This window comes from Puma concolor, chromosome F2, assembly GCF_028749965.1.
Source record: "Puma concolor isolate L17-30 chromosome F2, mPumCon1.1.hap2, whole genome shotgun sequence".
In the NCBI taxonomy this organism is placed as follows: domain Eukaryota; kingdom Metazoa; phylum Chordata; class Mammalia; order Carnivora; family Felidae; genus Puma; species Puma concolor.
Window position 1 is genome coordinate 9,914,747 of NC_141684.1, and position 12,310 is coordinate 9,927,056.

Below are 12,310 nucleotides of genomic sequence, written 5' to 3' on the forward strand. Positions count from 1 at the left end.
ATAGACACTCAGCAAATATCGCTGCTGTTCCCACGTGCCTCACGGTGCTCCCTTAAGAAATGATAGTTCCCTTCCCCACATGTCCTGGGTCCCTAATCCTTCCCTCAGAGTCCGGGTCAGTGTGTGGTCCCTGCGAGGAGGCCTGGAGCAGGGCGGGCTGTGGGTGGGTTCGGTCAGGGCAGAAAGAAAAGCCATTCATGCCCAGCTCACCTCTCATTTCCGCAGCAAAGGGCTTATATTAGAGCGTAGTCCATTCAAGTGCACATCAGATAAATGGCACTGTCAGTTCCCGCTAGGGTCCCCACCAACCTTCTTATTTTATTCATCACCCCAAATTGGATCTGCTCAAGAGAGGCAAGAGGAAACTTGAATGATTATTCCTTCCTGGCATTTCAAGAATATCATTTTTCATTTAAAGATTTTAATTTATAATCTCAGCTCTCCCCTTCATCGCCTCTGTGACCGTAGACAAGCTACTTCCTCTCTCAGGGCTTGTGTTTCCTCACCTGTAGAAGAGAGGTAATCCCAGTCTTAGGGATTGTGGTGAAACCCCTCCTAGGGTTGTGGTGAAATGAGATGAGTTAACAACTCTAACGGGCACCAAGCAGATCAGGTACCTACTAACTGCTCTGAGTCTTAGTTGCCAGGAAGGCTTGGATGCCGTCTCAACCCCTACCTGGTTCCGTGCTTCCTGGGGGGGTGTGAGTCGTCGGGGAGACAACGTCACCCGTGCCTACACGCACATGCACATGGGACACACACAAAGACAGAGCCGGTTCCCAGTTTTGTGGGTAGGAGCAGATACAGCTTACCTCAGGGTGGCTCGCGTGCCAAGGCCCCTGCGTGGACCCTCAGCTCTGGGGGGCACAGCCCTTGCTACTGACTGCCCTCGTATCTTTGTTAGCACCGCACGGAGGAAGAACTGACACTCAAACCCACATGCTTCTGTCGAAGCGAATGTTTGCAAATCAAGAACTCCCTCTCCTTGACCCCACCGTCAGCAGCAAGGCCACCTGCTCCTCGGGTAAAATTTGTCCTCGGGTCACTTCTCTGGTTCCAGCCTTCCCTTCCCAGAAAGCCCCCGTCAGGTGGGTTCTAGGTTAGCGGTAACGGCTGCTCGGGGCTCAGAGTCAGGAAGCGCAAAATAATTAGCTGTGGTTAAGATTATGATTCGCAGGAACCCTCTTGCTTTCCAAAAAGTAGACGCCGTGATTATTTCCTCCCGCCTGGTAACGGGTCCCCCCACAGCCCTGCAAAGGCAGTGATTCCCAGGTCCGTGTATTTTTCAGGTTCATGACATGGGAAAGAAACTGGACTTCCTCGTGGATATGCACATGCAGCACATGGAAAGGCTGCAGGTGCACGTCACGGAGTACTACCCGACCAAGGGCACCTCCTCGCCGGGCGACGTGGAGAAGATGGAGAACAACCGAGATTCTGATTTGAAAACCATCATCTGCAACTATTCGGAGACGGGCCCCCCCGAGGCCCCCTACAGCTTCCACCAGGTGCCCATTGACAAAGTCGGCCCCTACGGGTTTTTTGCCCATGACCCAGTGACCCTTCCCCGAGGAGGACCCAGTTCGGGAAAGGTCCAGGCGACGCTTTCCTCCTCAGCAACGACGTATGCAAAAAGGCCCACCGTCCTGCCTGTCTTGACTCTTCTCGACTCCCGAGTGAGCTATCACTCCCAGGCTGAACTGCATGGCCCCTGCTCGGACCGGGTCTCCCCTCGGCAGAGACGGAGCATCACGCGGGACAGTGACACGCCCCTGTCCCTGATGTCAGTCAACCACGAGGAGCTGGAGAGGTCTCCGAGTGGCTTCAGCATCTCCCAAGACAGAGACGATTACGTGTTTGGCCCCAACGGGGGGTCGAGCTGGATGAGGGAGAAACGTTACCTCGCCGAGGGTGAGACAGACACGGACACGGACCCCTTCACACCCAGTGGCTCCCTGCCTCTGTCATCCACAGGGGACGGGATTTCTGATTCCGTATGGACCCCTCCCAACAAGCCCATTTAAAAGGGGTCAGGGGCTGCGTCCTCCTTGTAATGTAGGCACACGTTGTATGGCTCACTTGCTCTCACAGCCGACACTTAGCAGTGAGACCACCAGTGGCTGCGTAAAAACACATGCATGTGTGCGGCGGCCTCCCACCGGGCAGGGCCTTCTTCCTCCCCAGGTCACCACAGTGAAGCCGCTTCCTTTTCAGCATGGTTTGCATGACTTTACAATATATAAATGGTACCGCTAATCTCTTCTAGGATACACATTTATCTGCTGTTCTTACTTTAAATCATGATTGGACCAGTACGGGGAGAAATTATCGACGAGCCGTGCTACTTGTCCGTTTGGGTTTTGGTTTGGTAAGCGGGGAATGTAGTTTAAGTTATTTCTCGAACCACTGCCCCTTTGTGTAAAACAGTTAGGTGATTAACTGTTTTCTACGGCAAGCAACTAGTTTGCTCAGCAAAAATGCATTGCGTGTCAATGAGGTGGCCAACCGAGCTAAAACGCTAGGAAAGGAACAAGGCAGTCATCGCCTATCCAAAAGCAAGAATTTTAAAAATTACCTGATTAAGGAAAAACTAGCAAAACCATCTCAAAGCTCTCAAAGGGACCTCACCTGGTCTGCCATTGTCTGGTATCATGCCTCGGTTTCCTCATCTGTGGTAATCCCAAGTGTAGCATTTCAAGTGAGTTATGAATTGACGGGGAGAAAATACACACACACATACACACTCACACACAAGTTCAAATCGTGTCCAATTTATGTAGCCAAAGATAATGAAACGTATCAGAAGTAGGGTGCCCCTCTGGGCAGGAGCTAAGTTCAGTGCCTTCAAAATGAGGTTTCAACTCCCATGCCTCCTCCTGATACTTGTACAAAATATCCATCTCAGATGAAAATTAGAAACCAGAAATTAACTGGTCCAAGTTCTCCTTTGTTAAAATGAGAAACCTTTGACTCCTGTAGAGACAGGCCGGGGTCGGTGCATCGTCCCCTGGAGATCCGGGACTCCAAGCCCAGTCAGCTGACTCGTTCCATGCCCTGGTCTCCTCCTGTCACACCACTCTGCCCTTTATACGATGGGATCCAGAAATTGTGCCAAGATACCAGTCCTCCCTGTCGTGTGGCAGGCGCCTACAACACAATTTTCCCGGCCAGAGGGGGCTGTTTGCTTTTATTGCAAAATGTGCTTGCCTGACGCATTGCATTTAGGATCCAGAAACACACACACACACACACACACACACACACACACACACACACACACTACAAGCAAGCTTCAACATTTACTAATATGCAAAAGGGCAAAATTTTCAGAATCATCCAACTCTACTCCTGCAGATTTTTTAAACCACACGTAGCCGTAAGATTAGCCAAAGTGCGAACAGAGCCCCTGAGAGCACTGCCCTCGTGGATGAGTATTCCATATTAAGCACAAGCCCTCCTGTGGCCTCTTATGAGATGTCGCTACTCTCTGAAACACTTTGATGGAGAAAGGTTTCTGTTAGGCTTGGGCTGGGTTAGCTAAATGACTAGGCCACAATATCACTGTCTCGCTGTTATCCCACATCTAAGCACTGGTTGTGGGTGGTTACCATGGTGACCATCAAGCGGATCAAAAGGGCCTAACCATCTACATGCATATTCCACTGCGGCAGATACCTGGTTGATGGTTTCATCGTGACCTGATGCAGGACTCTTGTACTGTGTTAGAAGGCAGAACTAGTTTCTCAGAGATGGGCTCCTTTCGACCCCCATGTCAACAGCTACTGTGCAAAAGGCTCAGAGTACAATAATAATGAAGGTTTGGTCCCTGACGTTAGCAGGGCACAACCAAAGCCTGCGGTCTTTGGCCCAGGGCAGGCATTGTCAGGGGTAGGTGACATTTACATGGAGTATCTCACAGAGAGGTATTGACGTTGAGGTCTGAGGTGGGAAAGACACAGGAATGAACACACACTTCGGATATGAACCTCCTCCCCTATGGTGCGCCATTTGACCTTCTAACAATCTGAAGGGCAAAGGGAATGGGACACATGCATGAAAGTGCCATTGGAGTTAATGACCTAAGAAACCCAATGCCCCTTCCTTAGGGTTTGGTTCTTGCTTCTGACCTTCCTGGAATCTTTTACTACAAATGATTGAGCTTCTATCATCTAACACGTTACTATGGTTTTCTTTATGTACATGAGTTATTTGAAACAAACAAAAAAACTGAAGAATGAATCAAAGCCTCCACATAGGCACCAATTATTTTTACCTACCTTATGAATATTCTTGCAGAACCGACTGGCCTCAGTACCTTACAAATACATGCATTCGCCAGGAACTCAATGGAGTCCTCAGCAGGATAAGTGAAACTTTCTCATCCTCAAGCTAAAAATAGTTACCATGGATCCAAAGTCAGAGGACCGCCTTGGGTTCTTTTAAAAACCTACAAAGGATAAGAGCTTGTATTATCTCTTAAACCACAGGAGGACAGCCTAGCTTCCCCTGCTGGATCATAAGGCCAGGATGACAGAGATTGGGTTTGTGTCAATTATCATCATGTCTCCAACATGTAGTAAGCTGTCATTATCAGTGTAGACAAAGACAAAACACATTTTTCATGAATGACTAAATGGTAAGACTTTTTAAAAGCTATTCTTTCCCATCTAAAAAAAAAAAAAAAGAAAGAAAAATGATCTTCTGGAATTTGCTGCTTGGATATCCCTTAAAAAAAAAAAAGTCATCCCAGAAAAGCAAGCCAAATCTGTTGAAGTTATCTGCTCATGAACAACATCATCATCAAGGCTGGCATTGATGAAGCAGAAATTCAAGGTGTAGAGTTGAACTTAAGTTATGGGGAGAAACAACGTGTGCTTCCACAAAGATCTTTTTGTCAGACAAAAGAACAACATGATGGAAAAATCCAACAGAACAGGCTAATAACGTGGCCCAAGATTATTCTACTTCAGATTTATCAGTGGTCCCAAAGCTTGCAGGAAAACTGCAATAGTTTTAGCAGAATACCATGAAGTTGTGACAAATTAATTCCATTATAAAAACTGGGAATTATTTCCTCGAGTGGAACCATAATCCCATTATAGGTGTTCAGTCTTTCTGTGTCACACTATGATATATGAACACTTCAAGAGGTCATTTTTTAGCAGAATCAAAATGAATGAGATCAATCTATCTTCCAAATGTTAGGTGAGAGGTGATCCTGTCAGGCTGAGAAGAAAGCAGTTGAGATCAAGTGTGCGTTTTGACCATCAAACACCAGCACACAAGCAAACACGAAAAGTTTAAGAAAAAAAAATTGTGAGAGGCAAAGGAAAAAAACCCATCAAACTGAGAAAGTTCTATTCACTGACTACTCTTTTTCTGGGGACTAAGAGCTTGGACTTCTTAGATATAACATGGATATAATAAAGCTCTAGTTTCAGTGAAAACATCTAGAAAACACCAAGATGTACAATAGTTCAAAATGAGCTAATTAGTCAGCAGTGAATGCATTATGCCTTGCCATCTTTGTGCAAGGCAGTTCCTAGACACTAAGTTGAAAGAATAATTACTTGTAGAAAATCCCAATATAATAAGATATACTCAAATTTGCAAGACCATTCTCCTAAATCCATGCCACTCTACCAAGAATGTAATAAAAACATTCATTTGTTTACCCATTTGCAAGATTTACTAAGCACCGCCGTCTGCTAGGCACTGTGCAACATACTGGAAATTCAGAGTTAAGAAAACCACAGTTCCTGCCACCGAAGAGCTAGGAATCTGGTGGCCTCAAATATTGGAGGTCCCTACAAATTATGTCTACCAGGAATGGAAGGTATCTGATTTTATCCCCGAAGACATCTGCACAGATAGGAACGCTTCCTCACATGGAATCGGTGGGAGATTGAGCATGGAGGAAAGTAAAAGCACGAATTCTCCATCAAAATGATAATGATACCATCAGTTCAGGGAAGACTGAGTGGTTGAATGAGGACTTTGAGTTTGGGTCCAATGCACTGGGCTTTATAGCTCCAGATAAACTACGTACAAAAGAAGTTCTAGACTATCTGAGAACGTTCTTGGGAAAAAAAACTAGCTTTCTCCTCCTCTCCAGATCCCTACAATGATTGAGTCCAGGCAAGAAGCTGGGCTACCTCCATTTCATTATGTTGACCAAGAGAGACTTGTGGTACTAGCCAAGACATATATTTCAAGAGAAAAGTGTCACTCTGCCAGTGGGACTCTGCTAATCAAATTCTCCTGAAGTGTGTGAGAGAAGAAATTTGTTCAGTGGTCTAAGTTGACTTCACTTTGGGCAGTACTGACAAGCATATCCCCAGCTTCTCCCAGAAGGTGCCACGTAGCTGGCCTTTGTTTTCTGTGAATATGCTTCCAAGTCACGTAGGACCATATGGATTTCCTTTGCTTTCTGAACCCCAGGCATCCTTAGGAATTTGCCTCGTGTCCTCACTTGTCCTTGGAGGCTTGCTTATTTGAAGATAAACTTTTTCAAAGAGTAGAAGTCCTTTCTTGGCATCCAAATCACCCAAAGTTTTTATGTTACTGATATTACACTACTCAAAACTGAGCTAAGAGTTCCCTAAACAAGGCAGCAGGTACCACTTCTCTGATGCCCAGATTAGAACATGTTAAGAACCAGGCTATCTCTACAGCTTTCATGGCTTGGGAAACCAGCAGTGGAAATCTCAAAGAGATATAAAGGATCTAGAGATGACCTGGATGAAAATTTGAATCTCAGGACACTCAAAAGTGTTTGACTTTCCTGGTCTGTTTTGATGTTCAAATGAGACAATCGAGATATATATATATATATATATATATATATATATATATATATATGTGATGGCTGGGGACTCTTACACGTGTGCTTTTTTTAATACTGTAAATGGACGCCATTGCCTCAGTCTTTGGTATTATTTATGAATTCTAAATTTACCCCAAGAAATCCTTTTTAGAAGAAGAGTAGTGGAGATACAATCCCGATTCAGGCACTTTTGCAATGGCTTTTTTTCTTTCTTTCTTTTTTTTTTTTTTTAAGTACATCTCTACCAATGAAATGAGGAAGGACAGGAATGTTGGAATGAAGGTGGCACGACTGTTGGGTTGCGGTTGATTGGGTTGTGGCCGTTCCCTTGGACACACAATACCACCTGTTGGACCATTCTCTCAAAAGGATGATCTCTAGGAGGCAATGCCAAGTAGCAGGGATAATTAAATATGAAGGAACTAGTGGCTGCAATGAGGAAAGTTAACCAAGCCATGATGTCGGTCAGACAGCACCCTAGCAATGAATGGAGAACTTCCAGAGGAAAGGGTTCAAGCTCGCTCAAACTCGCCCTGGGGGGATTTGTTCCCAAACTCTAACAACCTCAACTTTGTTATCCCCATAGGAAAAGTGTGACCAGTAGGTTGCTTTATTATAATAGATGCAGGGAGATACAATTTCATAGATTCTTGATGTTCAGAGCAAGAAGAGTCCTTGATCATCAAGAACAACCACTTCTCTGCTCAGATCAGGAAGTAGAGGCTCAGAGTAAAGGGAGTCACACTAGTCACTCTGTGTCTGAGTAAGTGATTGGGCAGCAGAGTGAATCAAGAACCCAGGTCTCCTAACTCCTGGTCCAGATATCAGAGATCAGATACGGACGGTAAGTAACAACTGAGAAGAAAACATTACAGGTGGGCCCAGAAGATGAATGAGAACTTCCCGGCCCACTCCGGAAACTGCTAAACCAGATGCATTGATTGGAACTCACTCCTGTCTCTGGAATATGATTGATCTCATGCCTTGAAAGATGACAACGTTTCTTCTCCCAAGATCCTGCTGACTCTCAGAAGGCCTGGCAAAACCCACGGCTGCTGTGGGCGGTTGAGAAAAGGGATAAAGAACAGCCTCATGGCCATGCAAGCACTCTCCTTCACTTCTCTGGCCTCGACAACTCTGTCCCCTCCTTGTCCTACTAAGCCTGGACTGGTTCTATTCTTTGGCCCCCTCCCCTGGACTCATTCAGCTCCAGAGCCATCACCCAGGTTGTATCCTCATCCAGAAGCCAATTTAACAGGATTCTTCCTTGGGGAAAAAAAAAATCTGTGTTTTTGATTTTGGGAAATGGGATGTGATTTCTTTGGGGATCAGTATGACCCCAAGTCATTAGTTCTACTAAGGTATCCCTTTGCAGTGGGATCTCTGTCTCCTGCTTTGTCTCAGAACATGCCCATGTTGGCCGGATCACAACTGGCACTCTAGGGTTGTCACTAAAAGTTGCAAAGAAGCAGACAGGATCCAACTTAAGACACCTTATGTTTGTGTAACTGGGAAATTATTTTAGAAAGTAAACAGGCCTCTGTTGGCTCAAATGAGGATTAACATAGTTGGTTTCCACTTATGTAGTGCTTGGGATAGATTTGCCAGAATTTGGTAGGCCTCCCGATTAGCCCTTGCTAGACCCCATAAATAGATGTCCAGGTCTCCTGAGTCAGACTGAACCAGAAACTTCTAAGACAAAGTCAGAATGATGGCAGTAATTTTAGACTGTCATCCTACCTGTCTTCTTAGCCTCTAAATAGCCCTGTTCTATGGTTTAAATAAGTTTCAGGGGGAAATAAGTCAAAAATGGGCTCTATGTAAGAATAACCTGAGTGTGACTTATAATTAAGCAGTCAAAAGCCTGGCCTAATGCTTAGGAATATCTTTGTAATTCCTCTTATATTTGTCAAATGGACTATAATCTGATGCCTAAGAGGAGTGAAAAATGGGAACGTGTTTTCTTCCAGTGTTCCGTTCTCTCCTTCTGCCCACAAGACAGGTCAAGGAAAGGGAGAGAAACTTACCCAAACTGTCTTTCTGAGTTGCATGTGATGTGATGGTCTCTCTCTTGACTTCTGCGGTCCTCACCACAACCCCATGTAGGCGGTGTTGTTGTCTCCCTCGTATAGTCGAGAGAACTGAGGCTGGGGGCAGGGGGAGGGGGAGGATACGTTGCCAAAGGTCACTCATTATAGAAGTGCTGGGTTTGTAACCAAAGCTCATGTACCTTCAAAATTCATGTCTCCCCCTACTGAATCTCCTACATCAATGGAAATGCTCCCACATCATGCCCTGTGGTCCCCTACCAAGACTTGCCCTCCTATATCCAGTTGACTTTGTAGTAAAACAATCAGACCCATTGATTCCCTGGATAGAGTAGTGATCCCTGTGTCAGCTTCTCCACTTGGCTGTTCAGTGGGTCCTGCCTATTCCTTTGAGTGGGCTCACAATCGAGCTGCTAGTGGCAGAAAATAATGCCACATTAATTCTTCACCTCGTTCATGGTGGAATCCATTAGTTCTTAGAGCTTGGTGTGGCTGCAGATAATCCCACAAATGCCCCTTATTCTCTGCCCCCGAGCATCTCCTGTCATTGTTTTATCCAAACAAATTCAAATGTCCTTCCTGCCTCTGGTCTTTTATCTCTAGGCTATACCTTTATTTCAGGGCTTTGAAATCCTGCAGAAACAGGTGAGTCTGCAAAAACATTCTTTGGGAGGCCAAACGCTCAGAACAGTTGTGTTTCTCTTCCTCAATATTCAAAAGATCACAGGTCCCGGTGGAAGTCAACCTGATCTGGTAATTGGGCCCCTGCCCTCCTCTGAATACTTTTTCAGGTGAAGAGGGAGCAGCTCCACCCTCCACATTCCTTGAGGGTTAAGAATTCACATGCGAGAACAACCTCCAAGATTGGTGGCAGCCAATTTTCAAGTGTCAGAGATTTTGCTGTTGGGGACACGAGGCAGGCTCTGCCCCATCTCAAAAGTCACCTTAGCAAGATGGGTCCACTTCATCAGATTTGTCAATCATTTCCTGTTTTAAAGAGAAAAATGCGCTCTACGTTGCTTTCAGTGGGATATGGCTTTTCTTCCTTTTTTTTTTTTTTTTCTTTCTAACATAGCAGTGATGGAAAACACAAATCTCTGCAGAGTAGATCGAGACTTCCAGTGACATGAATCCATTGTATTTGATTTTGGATTGTATTTTCTTTAACCCCCTTTAATGGCATAAAATTCTGGTGCCTTGCTCCCTGAATTTGTCTCCATGCTACAAGTAGGCTTTCTTCACATTCTGGCTTACACGGGAACACAACTATTCCACAAGTGGCCTTTAGTGCTCTTTATAATATGATTTCCTGTAATTTTTAAACTGTATGTGTAATTTCTATTCTGGCTCTGGCCAATATTTGAACAACTTTAATCGGTTGATTTCCATATATATTATGCAAACACTTCTTACCTGATTTTTTATGTTCTGTCTTAAAACAGATACTGCACCACTTATTAATAAATAGACATTTCAATGGTCATGGGACAGAGTGTTATTTGCCCCATTGGCAACATGGAGTGACAACACTGTTGTCGGTTGTGGGAAGGGGGGTAAAAGAGGAGACATGAGCATATCTGTAAATGTGAGGAGAGAAACAATTGAGAGGGAGAGGATAAAGACTCAAGAAACTATGATGGAGGCAAGAGTGATGTGGATTACTCTTGGACCCATAACATGTGAATCACACTCCCCAGAAACGACCACTATACAAAGGCTGGAGGTACAGCGTTTCGTAAAATATTATCCCACCTTCACAGTTTTTAGACCTGATCGCTCCCACTTTATAGATGAGGAACTCAAAGCTCAGAAACATAAAGAGACCTGGTCAAGGTCAGACCCCAAGAAGTGGAACATTAGGAATAAGTCATAAGTGGAATAAGTCACAATTAGAACCCAGGACCACCCACCCCCAAGCGTTGTGCTACTTCCTTTGTAGAGGCTTCACCTCCTACCCCATGTGGGAGGAAGAACAAATGGATGGCTGAGAGAGACTGTGAGTGAGGTGGGAGGAAGTCAGGAAAGCACACATCAGTTTGCCTCTCTCTATTGTCAGTAAGTAGGAAGGGAAGTTTTCTCACAAGAATAGAGTTGGAGTGGGGAACCCTGGGGGGTTACTGAACCTTTTGATGCCTAAGTTCATCATCTGGAAAGTGGGAAGTTTGAACTGATATCTATAGAGAACTCAGCAAGGGAGAGAGCACATAACAAATGTTCAATGAGTGATAGTCAAAAGCTGTACCCACATACCAGGTTGCCTGAATTTGGGTTTCCAGAAGAATAGAGACAAGATGGTGGGTTCAGGGAGTTTATTTGGAAAGTGATCCCAAGAAACACCACTGAAAGAGTGGGGAGAGTGGAAAAGGGAGGGAGAAAAGCCAATAAAGGAAAAACTAATCCTTCAGGTAACTGGGCTCAATTCTATCAGGAACCCCGTAAGAACCATGTGAAATGTACCAAAGGATTATTCCACCTTGAGACAGGAATCTGGGGCGTTCATCCACTGACTCCCATTCTTCCTTGGTTGAGGGTTGCCCCTGGGGTGTTAAATCTCCTACTCTGTCAGGTTTCCCTGTGCTACAGCTGAGCAAGCTCCAAAATGCCAAAGCTCTAAGGCAGTAGAGCGGAGAGACACGGCCAGTGGAGATGTCAGAATGTTGCAACCTGTCTACCACAACTACGAGTGAACTCAGAGGTGGGCAGAGGGGACACCAGGTGGGGTGACAGAAGCACCTGGTACATAAACCCACTTGAAAACACTACATACACAAAGGTAAGGTCGACTGCCACAATTTAGTCTGTAAGCCAAGGGACAAATTTGACCCACACTGGACAAGCCGGTCATGGCGCCCATGACCATGCTCCATTGTAAAAATGGTGCCTGTAGCCTCCAGGAACCAGGGTAGGTAGCCACTCTTCTGCTAGAAGGTCATCGTGCTGCAAAGTCCACATCAGTCATCAGAAATGCCTGTGGCTGACTTTGCGGTTATGAGAAGAGTATCCACTCTACAGCAATATATTTCCCTCCCAGCAAAGTTTACCCACCTCTGGCAACTGTGTGACAGAGAAAGAGCGTGAAAATGATATCCCTGAGAAAGCCTCTTTCCATCTGCACAAATGGAGCAGCAGCCCATTCATAGCCCACTATCCCAGATACTCCTGGGACCCAGTGGCTCCCGCTCCCTGAAGTCGTGTAAGGTGTCTCCCCTGAGAAAAGTCCAATTGTCCTTGTATCCTGCCTCTACATCAGTTTATCTTCTAGTCCTGGGCAGATCAGTGTCAGACCAGTGGAGAGCAAGGGAGTCAGCAGAACAAAGAGGAGTGAGAAATGAAATAAGAGAGGCAAAAGGCAGGTCATGAATGGTCTCGTGGGCCATTATAAGGACATTTGCTTTCATACGGAGTCAGATGAGAAGTCCCTGCAGGACTTTGAGTA

General features: G+C 45.4%; 1 protein-coding gene across 1 annotated transcript in view; it reads left to right on the forward strand.

Annotated features, from left to right (window-relative positions):
* The window catches only part of KCNQ3 (potassium voltage-gated channel subfamily Q member 3), a 318,490-nt gene extending 308,133 nt beyond the window's left edge, over positions 1–10,357 (forward strand). The window contains exon 15 of the mRNA XM_086695755.1: positions 1,290–10,357. Within this exon, the coding sequence (XP_086551881.1) occupies positions 1,290–2,024 (735 nt within the window). The 3' untranslated portion in view covers positions 2,025–10,357. The remainder of the gene's footprint in view (positions 1–1,289) is intronic.
* The last annotated feature ends 1,953 nt before the right edge of the window (positions 10,358–12,310 follow it).